Genomic DNA, 20,648 nt, shown 5'->3' on the forward strand with positions numbered 1-20,648 from the left:
TGCATTACTACGCCTTGGACTGTGACCACATGATGAGAGTCAGACTACGCGTCAAGATGTGGGAAGCTCCGCGATTGGCTTTTCCTGAAGCGGCTAAAGCTTTTGCCAAAGCTGAAACAGCAACTACAGAATGCGGACCCGGGTTACACATGGTTGATCCTCAAGGTCCTTCATTGAAAGCCTGCGCAGCAGTGCTCCTTGGATTTCCGTGGAAATGGAGGCCACTCGGCAATATGCTCGAACCGTTGTACAAAGAGCGAGGAGCTTGGGGCGACCAGGAACATTATCTGGAACGCAGACTCATCGGACTCTCAAACGATCTTGCACTGCAGTTGGCAAGTGCGAGCGGTGAAAGATGTGCAATTAAGTTTGTGTGTGAGGGAATTTCTTACTTGCACCGGGATTCGGCAAACAGTGCCAATGCAGCCCCTAAATGGGTTGAATATTGCAACCCGTCACGACTAGCCTCCCTTAGTACACTTATGATTACCTGAGTATCACAACACAGTACGTGGGCAGGCTTAGACACCGTTCGGTCTCTCAATCGAACTCAATCCGATCCACTTCCGTAATTTATATCTCGTTGCGAGTTTGCAGTAACACCGCAACCCATTATCAGCACGTCACGACGCGATCACGCCGCTAAACGCGATCCAGTCGAAGTCACCAGTCCGCTCTTGGCAAATGTGGGGCTTTGCAGCTTAGCTTCGCCCATCTCATGTCGATAACGCAGGCACGATAACAACTCCATCACCCCTCACAATGTAGACTTCACACCTTCCTCATAGAAGCATCGCCAAGTATGTAGCATGCACGATGTCGTAATGCTGCATCTCAAAACACGGCTCGTAACCGGCGATATGTCAGATCAAAATGCCCGCGGATGTAAGCGGAGGTGTTGGGCGACGGCAAGAGTGGGATGGGCTGGAGTATAAAGGTTCAGGTCGTACAAGATGTGGAACTTTGGGTCTTTTGATTGTTGGTTCTTATCGTCAAGCATCATGCGGCTTTCTAACTTTGCACTCGCTGCTTCTTTGAGCCTGGTCGGGCATACCGCACCAACAGCTTCCCAATCCCAACCGCGTCAAGCAACCACCGCGAGCGAGCGACTCGGTCTAACATGGCTAGGTGGTAACAGCAGTCTCCCTAAAGTCCTGTACGCATCACCCAAACCCACCACATCTCCATCCCCATCCCCCCTAACACACCCCCAGCGTCCTCTTCACCGGCGGCACCATAGCCGGCGGCTCCATCTACGGCGCCCTCGACGACACACAATACGGCCAACTCAGCCAAACCGGCGAAGACATAATCGCCCGCAACCCCTACCTTCTCAACAACACGCAACTCGCCGTGTCCAACTGGACCACCGAAGACGATGGCTCAACCGGGACAAACGACGCCTTAGTCATGAACATGACGCGCTTCGCCCACGACGCTCTCTGTTCAGAAGACAGCGACATCGTCGGCGCGGTATACACGCACGGCACGAATTCGCTCGAGGAAACAGCGTTCCTGATGGACTCGCTTGTGAACTGCGGGAAACCGGTTGTCGGGACGGGGAGTATGCGGCCTTTTACGCATTTGTCGTGGGATGGGGAGGCGAATTTTTTTGATGCGGTTATGTTGGCTGCGAGTCCCGAGTCGAGGGATAGAGGGCTGATGGTTGCGTTTAATGCAAGGATTATACCGGGGTATTGGGTCACGAAGTTGCATAGCACGAACCCGGATGCTTTTGGGCCTACGTCCGGGGGTGATCTGGGCATATTTATTAACAGTTTGCCGGTCTTTTTCAACACGCCGAGTCAGCCGTTGTATAAGTACTACTTCGACATCGGCACTGTATCAGCCTACCCCACATACCCAACCCTACCTAAAGTCGACATCCTCTACGCCGCCCGCGAGTTCGACGGCAAGCTCGTACTCGATGCGCACGCCAACGGCGCGGACGGCGTCGTCATAGCCGGCACCGGCAACGGCGGCGTACCGAATGGCGGAGACGAGATTGCCGAAGCGATGGAGAAAGGGCTTCAAGTTGTTGTTGGGACAAGAAGTCCGCATGGACCGTCGAGTCCGGCAAGGACACCGAGCTTTGCGAAGGCGGGGTTTGTGCATCCGATTCAAGCGAGGATTATGCTGCAGCTGGCGATTGCGAGTGGGATGGATATGAATCAGACGATTGGGGTGTTTGAGGGGGGGTTTAGGAGGGCGATTGGACAGAGTTGGAGTCCGGGGGGTTGATGTAATGGGATATGTGGGAAGATATATAAGATGATTGAGATGGTAAGAGAAATGGTGAATGAGATCTGATCCTCCGTTCCAGGCCTTCCAGATCCTTGGTCTAGATGCACAACTCTACCTCCCTCCCAAGGTCCCCAAAAGACCCCCTTCCCAGATCAACCTCGCTTATCCTCCTCACTTACCCTCCTCCTCCTCCCACCACCTGCTCCCATCCCAGCCCTTCCCATAACTCTTCCCCTTCCCATCCTTCTCACTCTCATGCTTGTGAAAGAAAGCAAACTCCTTCCCGATATCACTCAACCCATCACCCGCATCGTTGACCAGCATGCCCTTACCCGGTCTCGCCATGAAATACGCATAACGATGGATATCCTGCGAGTTATCCATCCACGGCATGACGTCGTCGAGGAAGGCCCTGATCTCGTCGTCGGTACCCTCGGCGCGGAACTCGGTGACCCAGATGGGGAGGCCGCGCGCGACTTTGCGCGCGTTGGCGATGTGGTCTTTGAAGTTTTGCGCGGAGTTGGGGATGGAGTTGTACCTGTGGGGGGTTTGTGAGTAGGTGTTTGTGAGTGGGTGTGCGTGGGGGTAATGCAAAGGGGAGGGTGAAGGGAAGGAGATAAGCGACGTACCAGTGGATGTTGATAAAGTCAATGGTACATCCGTCGCAGGCTTCCATGAACTTGGCCAGCCAACCCAGACCCGTGGTGTCGGAGGCTGCGGCATTAGTAACAGCGGGAGAACCTAGATACATCGCGCTGTTGAAGTTGGACAGCGGTTCCATGTGTTTCTTCCAACCATCAACGGCGGTGGGGACGTCGATGCAAGACCCGCCTGCGTCAGGACTTTCACTATAATCAGCACGACCTCGAACAACTACACTTATCCTCACCGAAAGCAAAGACAGTACTTACATGCAGTTATCCGGCTCATTAAACCCCATCAACCACGTCGCGAACCCATGATCCTCGAAATTCTTCCTCGCCATCGCCTCGGCATTGTCTTTCCACCTTCCCGTATGATCGTCGCGCAGTGAATGCAGCATGGGGATGAAGCGGAACCAGGCAGGTGAGAGGGCAGACGAAGAATCCCAGTTGAAGCGCCAGGTAACGTGGGTTCCATCACCCTGGAAGAGCTTGTTGTAGGCGACGTCGTTGTAGGCTACGCCGCGGCGTTCGTGGGCGGGGGTTTGGGTGAGGGGGTCGTGTTTGGGCTTGCTGCCTTGGGTGGAGGCGGGGGGGTCGGAGGGGAGGGCGAGGGGGGTCGCGGTGGTGAGGATGGAGAGTAGGAAGACTAGGGTAAGGGCGAGGAGTTTCATGATGGGCGAGGAGATAGAGGTAGAGACTGGGTGGAGAGAGGGAGTGGTGAGCTTGGGGCAATCGATGGTCTTGAATGATCGTGCGGAATTGACGCCTAGGTAGTGCGTGAGTGGAGCTTGTGAAGGGGTTCTGTGAGAGAATGTGGAGAGGTAGATATATGAGTATATGAGCAGGTTATAGGTCCGTGGATCACGCTCGCTGGCCTAGCGCTGATAACGCTTTCGCAGAGGTAAAGTCGGGAGAATTGACAAACGCTTGAAGTAGGGCTTCGGTCACGACCCGGGTGAGTACTCGAAATGATTGACCTAAAGAAGTCAGGCTTCACTGGCGGGCGGTGCGAAGGCGGTGGATGCAATCAGAAGACTACCAATGCGATCGTTCGCGGTGATGAGGCCAAGATGTGTGGGTCAGATTGCATTTCGTTCGTTTGTTAGAAGTCGCGAAATGACAATGTTGAGTGGAAGATGACGGACCGCTATGTCTCCTTCACCTGACTAGCGCTTGAGCAGTCTAGCTCGCTGTCCGCTATTGGCGGCGCATGCCCAGGTCCGGAGTGAAAGGTGAACCACGGTGATTGATCAAGGTGAGGAGGCGTGCCAAGGGTCATCGAGACGTCCAAATATTGGTATACACATGAAGTACATGATACATAGCTCTGTACTGAGCCTACATCTTACCACCAGTAAGCTCCTCGGCCACCTTCTTGACGCGCTCTTTGGCAAGACCAACACCCTCGCCACCCTTGAGCTTATTGAGCATGTCACCGACACCTTCGGGCAGAGGTCCGTCCCATGGGCTGAGACCGTTCCTGCCGTCTTCTCTTGGGCCCATGACACCCCTGGCGTCCCAAGCAACAGGCTGCTCGTCAGACCCGAAGACCTTTTCTATCGCCTCGTCTAATTGTTGTTCGTCCACGATGAACTTGCGCGCGTTGGTGTATAGATCGTGTAGGCGGGAAGCGCGGATTTCCTGTATCCGGGCTACTCGGCGCTGGTATGCTCGGCTCCGGGCCTTTGTGATGTCGGGCCGCGGGGGCAGGCTGTCGGTGAGGAAGTCGCGAATGCCCTTGGCGACAGATGTCTCAGTTAAGATGTCGACTTCGCGCCGTGGTGCCGTAGCCAATTCCCGCCTCTTCGCACCAATGGCCTGGATCTTGGCCATGTACTCGGCCTCTGATGTAACCTTTCGCTCGTGCAGCGCCTTGACACCCTCCTTTAAGTTCTCTCTCCGCTTCTCCGCCAGCCTCTGCTTGTATAACCGGTAGTCGACATCCCGGCTGTATGGTCCGGGGGCCTTGACTTCTTTGGGCTCCTTAGTACTCCGTTCGAGGAAGATGTCCGACTCCTTCGGATGCTTATTCCTTGTCTTGAAGACGTCTCTTGGGATGGGGAGGTGGCCCTTTACTGCAGGCTTGGCTGGGTAGGTGGGCTGCAGCGGCTTCGGCACGTCGATGTAGTTTGGCGACTGCGGACCGAGGGCGAGAGTGGAAGGTGTGGAGGAGAAGGCACGCACACACAGGCTGCTACTCCAGCCATTGGCGGCTGCAGAGGGTCGGACGGGTATCCTGGGCGGCATTGCGGTGTTGCTGCCTCGTGCACTGGAATGCGGCGATGCGGAGGTGCTGCTGCGGTGTCGTCGCGCCTGCTTCGAAATTGTCGGCGCCAAGCCCCTTGGCCCCACTCTGGCTAGCTCCCGCCTCTCAAAAAAAGTTGCCCATGTCTCGCGAAATCTACTCTTCACTCTTCCCAACCCGCCAAACACCACAGGAAGCAGTCGCCATGGGTGTCCAGAAGAAAGAGTACAACCGCAAGGAGCGCGAGGGCAAGACGGGCGATGGCATGGGAAATGTCAAGACCAAGGGCGCCAACTTCTACCGGTATGTCGCGCAGTCTCTTTGCGCAAGGGTCTTTCTGCACGGGTATACTGATAGTTTTGCAGTGATGCGAAGAAGGTCAAGCTCCTCAAGCGCCTCACAGGTGGCACAGCCGAGCGCAATGCCAAGGGAGACATTACCAAGGCCGCCGTCTACCAGAACCGCGCGGCGCCTGTCGCCCGTGTCGAGCCCAACAGGAAGTGGTTTAACAACACGCGAGTGATATCGCAAGATGCCCTCGACAGCTTCCGCTCGGCCGTGGAGGCGCAGTCTTCGGACCCGACCACGTTCCTGATGAAGCGCAACAAGCTCCCCATGAGCTTGATCGAGACACCAGGACAGATCCCAGGCCTCAAGCAGCACGCGGCCAAGATCGCCGTCGGCAGCCAGCCTTTCTCAGAGACATTCGGCCCTAAGGCCCAACGGAAGCGCCCGAAGCTCGACTTCAGCTCCATAGAGGATCTTGCTGGCCGCACTGGAAGCATGCACGAGACCTACGTGGAGCGCCTCGAGAACGCCAAGCTGCTGTCGGGCACGTCTGGCGAGGCAGAGCAGAACGAGTCCTTCGCCGACAACCCCAACGGCGAGCTTACATCTGCGCGCGAGTTCATTTTCATGAAGGGCACGTCGAAGCGTATCTGGAACGAGCTGTACAAGGTAAGCTTACAACCATCACCTCTCACAATCCATGTCTGACATACCCCAGGTCATTGATTCCTCCGATGTCATTCTCCATGTTCTAGACGCCCGCGACCCTGATGGCACTCGTTGCCGCTCCGTCGAAAAATACATCCGCACCGAGGCACCCCACAAGCATCTGGTCTTCGTCCTCAACAAGGTCGATCTTGTTCCCTCCAAGGTTGCTGTAAGTTCACGCCCCCTCTCCACCCCCTACACCATCCACACCCTCCTTAAGTCAAGGACCTTTTCCTATTCCATGAATACGGTTCTGTTACAAGTTGGGAAGAGCAAAAGTGGCTCGCTGGCCTAAGATCGTCTTGATCGCGGGTCGATTGGTAACCGTCTTGGTTGCCGATCAATAGAGTCACGCGTGATTTGTTTGAGTTGAGGACCGTCTCTGCACTCGCAGCTTCATGGCGGTACTCTTAGTAATATTTCGCACATTCCGTCGTCGACGCACATTCTCATGTCAAGTTGATGACCACGCACTGACACTTGACAGGCTGCATGGGTTCGTCATCTTAGCAAGGAATTCCCCACACTTGCTTTCCACGCCTCCATCAACAACAGCTTCGGTAAGGGTTCTTTGATCGCCCTTCTCCGCCAGTTCAGCTCTCTCCACAGCGACCGTAAACAGGTCTCTGTGGGTATGGTTGGCTACCCAAACACCGGTAAATCGTCCATCATCAACACTCTGCGAAAGAAGAAGGTGTGCGTCGTCGCGCCCATCGCTGGCGAAACCAAGGTCTGGCAATACATTACTCTGATGAAGCGCATCTACATGATCGACTGTCCTGGTATTGTACCACCAAACCAAAACGACACCGATACGGATCTGCTGCTTCGCGGCAGTGTACGTGTCGAGAACGTCGAGTACCCAGCACAATACATCGAAGAGGTTCTGAAGCGTGTACAACCGCGACATCTCCAGCGAACGTACGATATCAAGGACTCAGACTACAAAGGCGATGCTGTCGCTTTTCTGGAAAACTTGTGCCGGAAGAGTGGTCGTCTCCTCAAGGGTGGTGAAGCTGACATTGACGGCGCTGCGAAGATGGTCTTGAACGACTGGATAAGAGGAAAGCTTCCTTGGTTCACTCCACCACCATACAAGGAGGGTGAGGAAGCAGTGAGCGGACCCATCAACGCGAAACGTGAAGGCAAGCTTGGTGAGATGAGCAAGAAGCGGAAGCGATGTGGTGAAAGCGAGGCCGGTGAGAAGGCTGGTGCAAAACAAGATGAGTCCGACTACGATAGCGACTTTAGTGGTTTCAGTGACGAAGACGGCCTACAAGTGGATGGCGAGGACGATGATGAGGAAGAGGTATCGGATGACGACGAAGAAGGTGGCACCACACTCGAGGCTGCCGACGATGACGAAGCAGCCGACGATGACGACAAAAGCGAAGACGATGAGGTGGTGGAGAAAGAGCTCGCTGCTATAACATCGGCGCTTTCCAAAGCGAAGAAGCGGCAAAAGACCACTTAAGGTCAAAAAGATAGTTAGTTTATGATTCAAATGATACCCCGATATTACGATGTCTCAACCATTGAACAGTCCCTCGACGTCTTGGTGGTGCGACATGATTACAAACGATTCTATCGCGAAACAGGCAATCCCTTTGTCACACAGTGGTCCGGATAGGTTGGCAGGTGGAGTGGCTGACGCAAGGGTGGAAGGATCACAAACGTGGGCACAACGTGGGAAACGTCCAGGATTTGGGGTTCTGGACTTGGGTCATCATGCAGTCAGCCTCGTCACCACGCTTCGCGGGTGCCACCTGCCAATAGTTCGGCACAGGTTCTTCCGAACGATGAGGGGCACACGTGTGGTGCGACTGAATTTATCCCGATAACTTGTCGCGACAATAAGAACGCAAGGCTGGTGCTCCTTTCCTCGTAATCATTGCGACCCTCGATTTCCCCAGACTTAACCATGGCCGCCAATCCAACCCCAAGCAAAGCTGCTCTCTCCCTGCTCGACAACATCGCTTCCCTCAGCACCGGCTTCAAAAACGGCGAAAGCGGCGCAAGAGAAGGCTTACTAGACGCATGCCGTAGCCTCATCGCAGAAGCCAGCCACCCATCTGAAAACATGCTGGACATACTCTGGGCCCAACCCACCCACCTAACCACGCTCTGGCTAGCCGTCGAGATACAGCTCTTCCAAGCCATGCACTCGGTCCCCGAAACCGGAGCCAGCAGTACGGAAATCGCAAGGAGATGCGACAAAAACATCGACCCCGTCATCGTCGCACGCATGCTCCGCCACCTCGCCGCCATGGGCACAGTCCGCGAGACCGGCCCTGATACTTTCGCTAATACACCCACATCCCGTGCTTTCGCCGAGCAAGCATACCAAGACTCTATTTTGTTCATCGCAGAAGATTTTCAGCCTGTGCATTACTCTATAAAATCTTATTTCGAAGCTAGGGACTGGAAGTGTCCTGATAGCGGGCTTGATGCGCCGTTCCAGCATACGTATGATTGTAAAGGGAGTCATTACTTTGAGTACATGCAGCAATGGAATCCTGAAATGGGGAGGAGGTTTGCGAGTATGATGGGGAGTTGGAGTAAAGGGAGGCCGAGGTGGTTTGAGGCGGGATATTATCCGGTAAGAGAGAGGTTGATTGAGGGGGCGGAGGAGGGGAAGACGTTTCTGGTTGATGTTGGGGGTGGGTCTGGGCATGATGTTGAGGGGCTGAGGGAGGCGTTTGAGGGACGGTTACCGGGGGGGTTGGTGTTGCAGGATAGGCCTGAGATTGTGGGACTGGCGAAGATGGGGCCTGGTGCAAGGGCTATGCCGCATGACTTTTTGACGGAGCAACCTGTCAAGGGTGCAAGGGCGTATTATCTTCATTCCATCATCCAGGACTGGAACGACGATGTTAATTCCCAGATTCTGAAAGCGATTGTGCCGGCTATGACGAAGGGGTATTCAAAGGTTCTTGTTAACGACTTTGTCGTGCCGGATCAAGGTGCGCATTGGGTGCAGAGTAAGGTCTTCCGCCTTCTCTACCTAGATAATGGGGAGGTTGCTAATGCGTGGTAGCGTGTCTAGACTGGGAGCTTATGGCTAGTCTGGGGGCCAGACATCGGACAGAAGAGGAGCATCGCAGGATGTATGAAGGTGCGGGGTTGAAGGTGATGGGGGTTTGGCGGCATCCGCATAGTTTGGATTCGCTGATTGAGCTCGAGCTGGCTTGAGTGGATGTTGGAATTGAAGTATTGGGGCACTTGATAGACTACTACATTACGCCCGTGTGGAAGCTACGCGCATAGCTTTCCATCATCGCTTCTGGGCTTCACGCCAGAACTCAAGGCGTTTTCGCCAGTGACTTTGGGCGTGTACGTTGTGGGGATTGGAACATCGGAAGCGGTGGTCTTTCAAAGTTAGTCACAGCCTGACCATCGATGACGTTGAAGCAAAGACGGCATTTCACGAGAACCTACCCTCACTCCTCGACGTCAATAACGCATTTTTTGCCTTCTTCCGAACCCTAACAGCAATAACATCCACACAAATCGAGATCGACACGTGTGTAATTCCGGCAGAATTCTGGGTCTTACGTACGATTACGCGCCCGAAGGTCCCAACCTTATAGAGAATATTTAATTGTTAGTTAATTAAGATTTAATTAGTTTTATCTTAACTAGTTTTAGTAGTTACAAGTTAACTAGAAAATAGCTAAGTTAACTAGTTATATTCTAGTTAACTATTAACTATTTTAGAGTAGTTAGAGGCTAACGCAAAGAGGTAGGTAGAGAATGTTAGAGACTATTCTTTACTATTACTATACTTTACACCTACTATAACAAGCTCTCTTTATTACCTCTAATAACTTTAAAGTACTATACGCGTAATAGATTTAGCTAAATTAATTAAATCTAGTCTTTTTAGGCCTCTAGCGTTAATACCTACTCTATTTTAACTATTTAAGTATTACTAATAATATTTTCTTAGCTAAGAATACTATATAAATTAATATTTAGACTTATAATAAGTTAGTTTATAGCTAGTTAACGTCTAGCTAAAATCTAGCTTATATTTAACCTTTTTTCTTAGTTAAAAGTTAACTAGTATAAATCTAGTTAAAGTTTAGCTAAAAGGTAGAATTTAGCTTACTTACAACTAGAGTTTCTCTATAGAGGAAACACGCTTTCTATAGTTAAACAAAAAGAGACTAACAGTTACATTCTGTCCTTCCGCCTTTTAAACGACTAAATCATTTTCTTGTTATTCGATCTACTAGACAAATGGGCCTGTGACGCTATTGGCCAAAATTTAAGATCGTTAGCCTACAGTCTTGACGTTCCTTCACGAGGCAGTGCATGCTGTCATGGGCTCCGAAATTACACCGGATGAAGTTGAAGTGGGAGGCGCATGGAAGATGGCGTGTATGTATCATGCAATATCCCAGCGTTGAAGGAATTATCTAACTATCTTGCCAGACGGAGCGCTCAATGTGCTTAAATACGCTAATCCGCCGCCTAGTTCGCAAATGAAGCCCGCTGATGATATGACGACTGCACCAGAGCCCTATGCATTTGCTGCATTCGCTTATTGGCTCAGCGTTAACCCTTTCAAGGAGGGTGACCACTGGGACTGGACCGCCGGATCAGCTCGTCACCGGAGCAACACACCGTGAAAGGGGGACTGTTTTAGCACTGGAAGCGATGCATCTGCCGTATTGACTCTCTTGAACAATTCGTCTACTTCTCGCGATGCAACCTCACGTCGATGCGTCTTTTCATGTCCTTGACCTATTCAGTCACCTCCATTTCTTCATCCTGATGCAGCCGAGTGGCACAAGGATAGCTTTATGTGAATATAATATGTCGTTCCAAACCATCACTTCAGCTCTTTTCCAGCATGTGTGCGTCAGATTGGAAATGAACAATTCAAGTGGTTCGCGGCAACAGGCGAAACATCATCAATGGCAATCCGTTTAGTTGGATAAAAGGCATGGGTAGAACGTACTTTCATGGAAGTCCTGGTATTACAGTTGTCAATGTTTCACAAAAAGTCTGACTAACGCTCAAACGCTCGATGAGATGACCCCAGGACTCTTATTTCGGAATAAGAGGTGACATAGGTGACGATTTTCGAGCTGAAGACCTAGGCCGGCTTCCATCCAATGATGAGGTCCAAATTTGCGTACTACAGATGCGAGTCACATGTAGCTACCACCTGATTGGCTGTCGATTCCGGTAGCGCACAAACTGCTCACGATCGCGGGTACCAACGTACGCGTGTACCTTGGTACCACCGGTTGCGAAAACATTTCGCGCACGCATAAGTATCCATGCAGCTGACAACATTTTCCATTGCAACAGCTTTCTCAGACACCAGCCTAATTGCCAACGTTCAACAATGTCCGACACACGCGATCCCGACATCACCAGTAATGTATGCGAATGGATCACAATCACCGCGCCAGAGAGCATACATCACGCAAGCTCACAGTCCAATCAACTATGGCGTACCGTGCTTCGGGCTCTCATTGATCTGAAGAGGTGTGACGGGGTACAAGAGTGTGACTGGAGTCGCGTCCTAGAGCAGCCGTCTGAACTATACCTATGGATATCCTGGACCCACAAATCTGCGTACGATGCGCATGTCGACATGGACAGACATCGCCATCTCCATCAAAAGCTGAAGTTGCTGTCATCCTCAGTAGTAAAAACAAAGATCATACAGTATGACATGCCCGGTTGCTACTCTGGAGGCGCCCGGTTAGCTCGATCCTGGCCGAGTGTCACTTTGATGCAGTTTCCGGGCAAGCTCACTGAGAAGCAACGCGATCAGATCGAGTCCAGTCCGAGCATGGCGATGTGCACTGAGAGACACAACCCGTTTATTGATCAACGGAAACTTGGCGGCTTTGTGCTCCTCGAGAGTGATAGTCACGGCGAACTTGTTACGCTGGGACAGGACACATATGTCATGCTCGACCGTTGGGAGAGTCCCGCCCGTGAAGAAGAAGTGAAAGGCATCGGTAAAACCAGAAAGCACAGGGCGCCGGCCCGTGATCGGTGTGATCGTGCTCAATCACCGCCTCCTCGTTTCGTCGACCAAATGAGGGCACTGGGTTGTAGCACGATCGAGACCAGGCACATGCGCTTCACCCACATGCATGCCCCTACCGACCCGCACGAAGTAATAGAGTTAGTCGCAGAGGATATGGAGGCGAAAAGCTTCGAGTTTGACTGGGAAAAAGGCAGGAAAATGTGGAAGAAGAGAAAGAGAGCGAGAATGTCGCGCATGAGGTATGGATGCAGGTGTGGTACTCTCACGACGGAAAGTGAAGCAGCTATAAAGAGGCAGATGCTGTTAGCTGAGGACAGGGATGTTGACGCTGAAAGAGGAGACAGGAGGCATGGTCTGCGAGCGAATGCGCAGTTAAAGCTAAGACGGAGGGACTACAAAGGCATGTGTTGAGGCATCTGCTGCTGTAGCGATATCGCTTGCCAACTAGAGGCATGTGTAGCCTCGTTGGTAAAACCATCGCACTAGAGTTGCGTTCTTCGTCCGCAGTATCAATCGATTTGTGATGATCACCACATCAAGCTAAGCTCAACCGAGCTTAGATCGTGTTTCACAACGGCGTCAACTTGGGAATCCCCGAGGTCCGACCGGAACAACACGTACTGCCGTTCCCTCACCTCATCTCCCACTCAACACCGCGCCTTCGTCACATCGTATCCCCGTCAAGTTGCGCAACAAGAGCTGTGCTACCTTTAGTCCGTCATTCATGCGAGCATTGGCATCGCCTCCTGTTTGCTGCCTCGCCATTGAAGCTACTCACACGTGAGCAGCTACCTGTAGCTGGCCATCGCACGTTCTCCTCTTTGTCAGATCAGCAGGCATTGCTGCAGAAATTAATACAACGTCTGTCTATACGTCATCTACCTGGGTTTAGATTCCAGTACAGACATAGTGGAGCATTCGAGTGGCATCGCGCTCAATTGAGGCAGTTTCTAGTGCACTAGACCCAATTCGGCAGCATACATCCAGAGCACCCTGTTGGTGACGACCTGGCAGTCTGACGAACGTACCCGGCTTCTATACGTATCGATTGCGTGAGGGGCAGGCACGATGCGGGGCATATCGACGTTCTCAACCGTTCTCTTTCCTCTTCTCTCTACATCCACAGTCTTTGCTTCAGAACAACAGGCCTTCGAATTCGGCGCCATGTCTGCACCCCAATACACGCTTCCTCCGCTACCATATGCCTACGATGTTAGTATAGCCTGAGATGACTTTGTTACCCCGCGCACGGTATGCTCACAGTTCTAGGCATTGGAACCGCACATCTCCGCCCAGATCATGGAGCTGCATCACAGCAAGCACCATCAAACCTACATCACGAACTTGAACGGTCTTCTCAAGACCCAAGCCGAAGCTGTCTCTACCTCGGACATCACCTCGCAGGTCTCCATACAACAGGGAATCAAGTTCAACGCAGGCGGACACATCAATCACTCCCTCTTCTGGCAGAACCTCGCACCTGCAAGCTCGGATGAGGCCAAGAGCTCCGCTGCTCCTGAGCTGCTCAAGCAGATCAAGGCGACCTGGGGTGACGAGGACAAGTTCAAGGAAGCTTTCAACGCCGCTCTGCTCGGCATTCAGGGAAGTGGTTGGGGCTGGCTGATCAAGACCGATATGGGCAAAGAGCAGCGGCTGTCTATTGTGACGACTAAGGATCAAGACCCTGTCGTTGGCAAGGGCGAAGTTCCGATCTTCGGTGTTGATATGGTGAGTTGCTGGCTCTTCGACCCTTGAGACCACGGGCGACTAATTTGACATACAGTGGGAGCACGCATACTACCTCCAGTACCAGAACGGCAAAGCTGCATATGTCAAAAACATCTGGAATGTTATCAACTGGAAGACGGCGGAGGAGCGTTACCGAGGATCGCGCGCTGATGCTTTCAGCGTGCTCAAGGCGTCCATGTAAGCGGGCAGAGACCTCATGTAGGGACAGCACGGAACGATGTGAATGATATGATGGTTTTGCGATCGCAACTTGACATACATACATACCTTCACTGAAGAGCACCATGGTGGATCTTAGCGCCCAAGCTTGACCAATCGGGTACTCTTCCGAAACTTGCTCAAAGACACGCATTCACTCTCAAATCTCAAACATTGCAACACATGCCGCTGAAACAGTGCGTAGACTACAAATCCTTTGCATCTCTGCTACCATCGATAATCATTCGCTCGCAATTTCCTACCCCTCGGCGCCCATCGATCTCAGGCTTGACTTCCTACACTCGTACACTTACACACTGTTCATTCACCCAACCACGCTCTTATATCGTCATTTTTCTACTGTTGAAAGGCCGAGTTTATTTCTCTGTATCCGTTAGGTCTCCTTCACCAGAGTCTAGCAATGTGCAACGGCAGCTCAACGCGCGTCAGCCAAGGAGGCTCGATAGCAGTACTGCGACCAACATCCCACCTAGCACGCACACACCAAGAACAAGAGATGGTTTTATTCTTCACCAACCCACTCTCAAAATGCGGGACCAACGTTGAATGCCAAGGGCTCGACGACGTTTTGCAACAGGATAGCCACCGGCTGGTCATACAGTGAGTTTAGTCCGGCACGGTTGCGTTCTTCCAAAGGGCTAGCGCAATGCTGACGATGCTATTAGTTGTGACGGCGATCTCTGCTCGTCAACGCAACAAGGTGTGTTGGATGCTTTGTACTCTTTCGAAATAGAGTCACCACAAAGAGGTTTTATGCAACTACCAGAGAAACTGCACCTCGGCGTTGGTGATAAAGGAATTATCGGAAGAAGGATCTCGGTCATGACAGGGTCAGCACAGCGACCTTTGACTTTAGCAGAGGGTATTGTAGGATGGAATTGAAAGAGTGCCTGCTATGAACACAGTATATGATCAACAGTTTCGTGGGGAAGCAACTATCAAAGTGAAGCGAGAGCGACGACCAACACACATGACTATTATGCGCTTCAAGAGAGCCCTGATACTAGTTTATTGTTGGTAAAGACAGTCTTGTGAGAACGAAACGAGATGGGCGGCGAATGGAAGTGCATGACGCAGAAACACAAGACGAAGCGAATGTCAGATAAGAAACGGAACCAAATGTAATGAAAGAGACGACGCAAGAACACAAGCCTCCATCAATGAGGCGCATACCAGCCCCACGCCACGAACTGTCGCAGAACACAACACAAGCCGAGCCGCCTGCGGCCATAGGCTGTGACAGAGCATGCTCACATTCCACCAGCCCAACCCCAACTAGTCGTCGCATTCAACGTCGCAACCCCCGCCACTGATACATTTGGGATTGTTTTTCTTCTCCGTGCACTTGCATTCCTTCGTGCAAAAAAAGCGAGAGGGTCCGCAGCTGTTGATACACACATTCACAGCGCCCTGGCAGCTATCACAAGCTGCTTTGATCTCTTCAGGGGTAAGAGGCGTAGGCGTAGGCGTAGATGCCGCCGTGGATGTTGGCCTTGGAGGACAAGTCGTAATTTCGTTGCAAAGCTTACAATGCTCGTCCGAAAACTTTGTGAGACAGTTGCATATGTCGACACAATCGTTATCGAACGGGTCACACTTTTCGAAACATTTACCAAGCTCAACTCGACACATAGCACAGTTGTCAACGGCCGTGGCGGTCGGAGCTAGCGTGGGTGATGGCGTTGCTGAAGATTGGAGAGATTGTGTAGCGGACGAACCGTCAGACTCGAGCGATGTGGTGGACAGCTGGGTGGAGCTAGCAATGGAACCGTGCCCTATCCTGGTAGAGGAGGAGTTGCTAGTCGAGAATGTGTCGCTGGTTGCGGAAGGTTCGACGTCTCTGGAAGAGTCGGCAGCAGTGGAGGCTTTGCTGACACTCGCGGAAGAAGCCGATATCGTACCGGAGAAGCTGAGGGTGTCAGTCAAGATCTCATGATTAACCGCAGGCAATCTCACCTCGTAGATGTGGCGAACGTAGATGAGAGGGAGCAAAGTCCGTCATCTTGGCGTCTTCCATACTTATCGCGACGTTGTACACACGAAAGCTCGCCGTGAGCAGGGTCACCTCTAGCGAGATTGTAAATGACCTTGACTTTGGAATCGGGAGAGGACCTCGGCCAGGCATGTGACGTAATCAGGCCCTTCGCGCCCCACACACCACCTGGTGGCGCTGCTTCGAAGGTTTGCAAGTTCGGTAAACCATTGTAATACGCGATAAGGCCAGACTGACGTGTTGTTAATGGGAAACCCCCAAAATAAATAGCAATAGGCGGTACGTACAGTTATCGCAGCAGACTGGCTTGTTCCTGCCCCCGGCTCCCAATTGACGGCGTCAGTCGGGGCTCGGATGTTGTTCCCAGGGGCGTAGACGTGCACAAGCCCGGTACTGTCGGCGATCATCTCCGGAATCACCAGCCCATCTTCATTCACACCTCCAACAATGATCATACTGTCATCGGGTTTGGATAGTGCGTGTGGCCAATTTTCCTTCACGTCCAATGTGGCTGGAAAGTTACCCGCAGCCACGACGACGGGAGTCTGCTGTTCTTTGCAAAAGTCAAGGAACCTTTGCAATATCCTTTGCACATTGGCACGACTGTCAGGTGCGAAGCGGCTGAATTTGATGCCTGCAGATTGTTAACTTAATGATACAAAGCATATTTGGCTGGGAAATTGAGATTCATACCCCATGACATGTTGATGACCGATCTCACCTCAGGCTCCCCAGCCTGTCTCGCCGCCTTCCTTGTGCTGATGTGATCCCTAACATACCTACTCCAATACCGGACAGATGCTTCACTGTGTTGAGTAGTGCTTCTCGACTCTCCGACAGAGTGCTTATATTGGCCTTTGACTTTGACTAAGAATAGATCCGCCTTGGGCGATACGCCGGTGTCGATGCCAGCTGCAAGGCTTGCCATCCTGATAAGAGCTTTAGCGTCCTCTTCCCTGATAGAGTGTGTACCTGCGGATCGTCTTACATGTTTCCGTGTGTGCCGCCCCCAATTGTTTCATCTACGCCACGTCCACTGTCCCTGATTTCGCGTGGGATAGTGAACATGTTCGGTACAATGTGATGATCAACCTTCCTTGAGTTTGGCAAAAGATCCTAAATTGGTCAGATTAGAATGTTGATAGGCAACGGTATACATACGGGCGTCGCAAGGTCGAAGCCATCGTCGAGGACGTATATAGTGGTCCCTGCCCCACCCGTATCGTCGGCCAAGTAGTCAGGATAGTTCTCAGGCCTCAGAGGTACCTCGTCGGGACCAGGAGGGGGTGCAGAGAGCATCTTCTTCCACCAAGGTGCGTTGGATATCGGACTGCCCATGGCTCGTGGGGCATGTGCAAGTGCAGACATAGAATAGGCATTCGCCGGATACGGAGCGTTAAGCGACTTTGACGCTTCTGATAGCAACACGTGCTTGGTCTGCACTACACTGAAAGCTCGGCTTTCCTCTGCGAAGTCCTCTAGCTCTTCTTCCGGCACTCCGCCCTCGTTGAGACCGACCCATTCAATCCAGTCATGCGAATCGGCTATCTCTGCTGCTTGCGTACTGTTGAGCATGGTGACGTACATGTAACTGCCAATACTGTCGAATCTGGCCAAGAATCCCTCACCTCCGTCAAGGGTGTCAATGAGGGTTTTGAAACTTGTCCAAGGCGTGCCATCTTCGGAAGAAATCACGTACTCTCGTTTGAGATCGGCTGTGGGTGTCGGCGTCTCACTACCAGATGACGACGTCTGGCTCGAGGTAACAGTAGAGCTCGCGCTCTGTGTTGTGGAGGTCATGTCTGTAGTCGACTGCAGAGAGGTGGTCTGCGTGGTGGAAGTCCCTTTGGTACTCTGCGTCGAGGCAGTTTCGGTAGGCTTGTCTGTCGCACTAGGCTGCGCTGTCTGACTCGGTACTTCGGCGTCTTCCCAAGGAAAGTCCTGAAAGGCCTCCATGGCAGTTTTGCACTGAGCTAAAGTACCACCAGCTTTTACAAACTCGCCCGCGCCTGACATGACTTTGGATTGGACGTCGGATGATAAGTCGTCAAAGTTCTGAGCTAAGTTCTGCGTCGACTTCATCCAGTTCAAAGACTGACGAGCGAGTTGATGGGCACGGGTGAAGGTGTCGAAAGCACCTTTCGTGAGCTCGTTTCCGGGGAACGACTTCTGTATACCGTTCAAGGAGGAAACAAACTTGCCGGTGTCACCAATGGCTCCTGTAAGTGGACCGGAGATAGCACCAGCTGTCCCTCCAGCAAATGCCAGGGCACCTGATGTGACGGCATCCACACCGCCGATAGCTCCGCCGAGCGCGGATGTCGCACCCTTTGCAATGCCTCCAAGGGCACCGAAAAGGCCACCGACCCCACCACCACCGCCGTCATTGTCATCGTTGTCATCAGGTGTTGTAGCTTCGGCAGGCTTGGCGCTGATACCCCCAGGCAGCGTGGTCTCGCTGCTCAAGTCCGAGGGTAAGGTCACAGTCTGATCTCCGATGATGATCTTGCCGGCAAAGAGCTGTGCAATTGAGCCATCAAGCAGCATTACTTCGATTGAGTCTTCATCCGAGGAGGGAAGATTGTAGCCAATGCCACCAATGATAGCTTCGAGACTAGTACCAGATGGAAGAGATGCAGGGGCAGTAGAAGCTTGCGATGGCTGGTTCGAAGACATGGTTCCAACGTTGCTGGTCTGAGGTTGCTGACTGGCAGTGATGACAACTGTGCTTGGTGCACCGTTGGAAGCCGTGATAGTGGTCGTTACAAGACTCGGGGTGGGCGTGGCAGATGTAAGTGACGAAGGTAGCGCAAAGTTCGACGGTGAGGGCGCTAGTGTTGAAGAGGTGGAGAGCGAATTCGAGGATTGCGAGCTTTGGAGACCTTGTGAGCTTTGAGAAGCGGATGATCGAGCAGCGGACGAGGGAAACGATGATGGCTGAGGACCAATTGAAAGAGTTGTAGAGGAGGAATTGGGAGCTATCCCACCTGTGGTTGGTGCGACAGTGGGAAGCTGGCTCGTTGCAGTCAGGTTGATCGTGCTGGCGTATACGACGCTAGAACTGTTCAAGCTAGGGCGACTAGAAGCGCTCGAAGAGTTGGAAGAGGTTGCTGTCGATGGGATGACGAGAGAGCTCACAAGTACCGGCGCTGTGCCTGAAGACGGGTGAACTCTGGTGGAAGACGTCGTCGATGTGCCAAGAAAAGTCGAAAAGACGGTTCCTAGCGAAGATACAGGTGCTCCAGAGGGAACGATACCGGTGCTGGAAGGATTAGAAGCAGGTGGTTGAAGATCCCTGGGTACCAAATGGTCTTCGTCTGCACATTCATTAGTCATCAGTCATCCAGCAATTCATCAGGCCCCACTGACCAAGATCAGGAAGGCCGTAGGGTAAGGATGCGTGAACCCTGCGAAGAATCAGTACGAGAGATAGTGCTTGAAGTAGCTTCATCTCCGTCTTCAGGTCGTGAGTGTGATCTATGGGTGCTGATGATTGTAGTGTGGATTGTAAAGTATGATGTTTCTGAGGATGCGAGAGATACATTGCCAAACATGGCTCTTATATCTGAGAACTGGACGTATGCTTACCGGTCTACTGCACCCCTTCACCAAGATGAAAGCACTTCGATCGGGGCCACTGAGGGTTTCCACGTCAGAAGCTGTACAGGTCTCAACCCGAGACCCTCGCCGCCGCCGTTAATTAACAATGGTAGGCCGATCGTAAGGGTTCAATGAGGGCGCTACGTCAGGACTGTAGCGTTTCTGGGGGCGATGCAACTAGATATGGAGACGGAGGACCGACACCGTCGCGGTTTTGGTCGAAGGTCTCACACAGAAGGTTTTGCCGCGTCTTCGAAGGCGAGAAAATGAGCAATATGCGCCAATGTGGATTGAACGATTGTGTCAGAATGGGTCGAATATGTCGACTGTCTTCATTTCCGAGAGTGTTACAAGAGCTCTGCCGCCTCCTTCTTGACGAACCGATGATTCAATTGATGCGATCGTGCGGCGAGGGGGCCATTCGGTGTATTTGTCACCACTCGACAGTGTCTCTGTGTTACCAGTGAGTTGCTTAAGCGCCGTGACTCTGCACATGTATAGGAGAATCCTTCGGATGCGATATCAGCGACGTAACCATGCAACCAGATGAGACCCTGCCTACAGTCGCCAGAAGATGGGGCGAAGGACCTTGAAAACAGGAGATGGCCTCAACTGTGAGTGCTGGCTAGAGCCTGGTTGTATTGCTCCAAGATTGGCGCGCCTTCAGACCTGCGGCGTCGTTGGGGGCGATGTAACCCGATACAGAGACGGCCAAGCTCTTCACAAAACGGGTAAGCAGAGCCTCGAAAGACACTTGTTCAAGATCGCTAAAGCTGCCCCACTCACCTTCAACAAGGCTGCTCTTCAATTTACACGTGCCGAACTCCGGAATCTGGTAAACAACAAAGCTGAAGCCCCAAGACCAGCTAAGGCGAGTATGCCAGAGATGGGGATAGAGCTCGTGACTGTATATGCCACACAACAAGACCTAGACTGTAGTCG

At 52.3% G+C, this 20,648-nt stretch overlaps 6 protein-coding genes across 6 annotated transcripts; 3 read left to right on the forward strand and 3 right to left on the reverse strand.

Moving 5' to 3' along the window:
• Positions 1 to 860: 860 nt before the first annotated feature.
• Positions 861 to 2,241, forward strand: J4E78_010996 (uncharacterized protein; the record flags this gene model as incomplete). The annotated part of the gene is made up of 3 exons (XM_049371570.1): positions 861 to 885; positions 1,129 to 1,156; positions 1,215 to 2,241. The coding sequence occupies 3 exons, from the start codon at positions 861 to 863 to the stop codon at positions 2,239 to 2,241; spliced, it is 1,080 nt and encodes a 359-aa protein (XP_049216711.1).
• A 174-nt stretch (positions 2,242 to 2,415) lies between these two features.
• Positions 2,416 to 3,559, reverse strand: J4E78_010997 (uncharacterized protein; the record flags this gene model as incomplete). Its single annotated transcript, XM_049371571.1, has 3 exons — positions 2,416 to 2,782; positions 2,874 to 3,092; positions 3,156 to 3,559. 3 exons carry the CDS (start codon positions 3,557 to 3,559, stop codon positions 2,416 to 2,418), a joined length of 990 nt encoding a protein of 329 aa, XP_049216712.1.
• Positions 3,560 to 4,226: 667 nt separating this feature from the next.
• Positions 4,227 to 5,135, reverse strand: J4E78_010998 (uncharacterized protein; the record flags this gene model as incomplete). Its single annotated transcript, XM_049371572.1, has 1 exon — positions 4,227 to 5,135. One exon carries the CDS (start codon positions 5,133 to 5,135, stop codon positions 4,227 to 4,229), a length of 909 nt encoding a protein of 302 aa, XP_049216713.1.
• A 203-nt stretch (positions 5,136 to 5,338) lies between these two features.
• Positions 5,339 to 7,603, forward strand: NOG2 (GTPase required for pre-60S ribosomal subunit nuclear export and maturation; the record flags this gene model as incomplete). The annotated part of the gene is made up of 4 exons (XM_049371573.1): positions 5,339 to 5,436; positions 5,499 to 6,090; positions 6,140 to 6,298; positions 6,617 to 7,603. The coding sequence occupies 4 exons, from the start codon at positions 5,339 to 5,341 to the stop codon at positions 7,601 to 7,603; spliced, it is 1,836 nt and encodes a 611-aa protein (XP_049216714.1).
• Positions 7,604 to 13,309: 5,706 nt separating this feature from the next.
• Positions 13,310 to 14,075, forward strand: SOD2 (Superoxide dismutase [Mn], mitochondrial; the record flags this gene model as incomplete). Its single annotated transcript, XM_049371574.1, has 3 exons — positions 13,310 to 13,357; positions 13,415 to 13,873; positions 13,929 to 14,075. 3 exons carry the CDS (start codon positions 13,310 to 13,312, stop codon positions 14,073 to 14,075), a joined length of 654 nt encoding a protein of 217 aa, XP_049216715.1.
• Positions 14,076 to 17,231: 3,156 nt separating this feature from the next.
• On the reverse strand, positions 17,232 to 18,782 carry J4E78_011001 (uncharacterized protein; the record flags this gene model as incomplete). Its single annotated transcript, XM_049371575.1, has 1 exon — positions 17,232 to 18,782. The coding sequence occupies one exon, from the start codon at positions 18,780 to 18,782 to the stop codon at positions 17,232 to 17,234; it is 1,551 nt and encodes a 516-aa protein (XP_049216716.1).
• Between the last annotated feature and the right edge of the window lie 1,866 nt (positions 18,783 to 20,648).

This window comes from Alternaria triticimaculans, assembly GCF_023758025.1.
Source record: "Alternaria triticimaculans strain BMP 0046 chromosome Unknown scaffold_49, whole genome shotgun sequence".
Classification (NCBI taxonomy): Eukaryota; Fungi; Ascomycota; class Dothideomycetes; order Pleosporales; family Pleosporaceae; genus Alternaria; species Alternaria triticimaculans.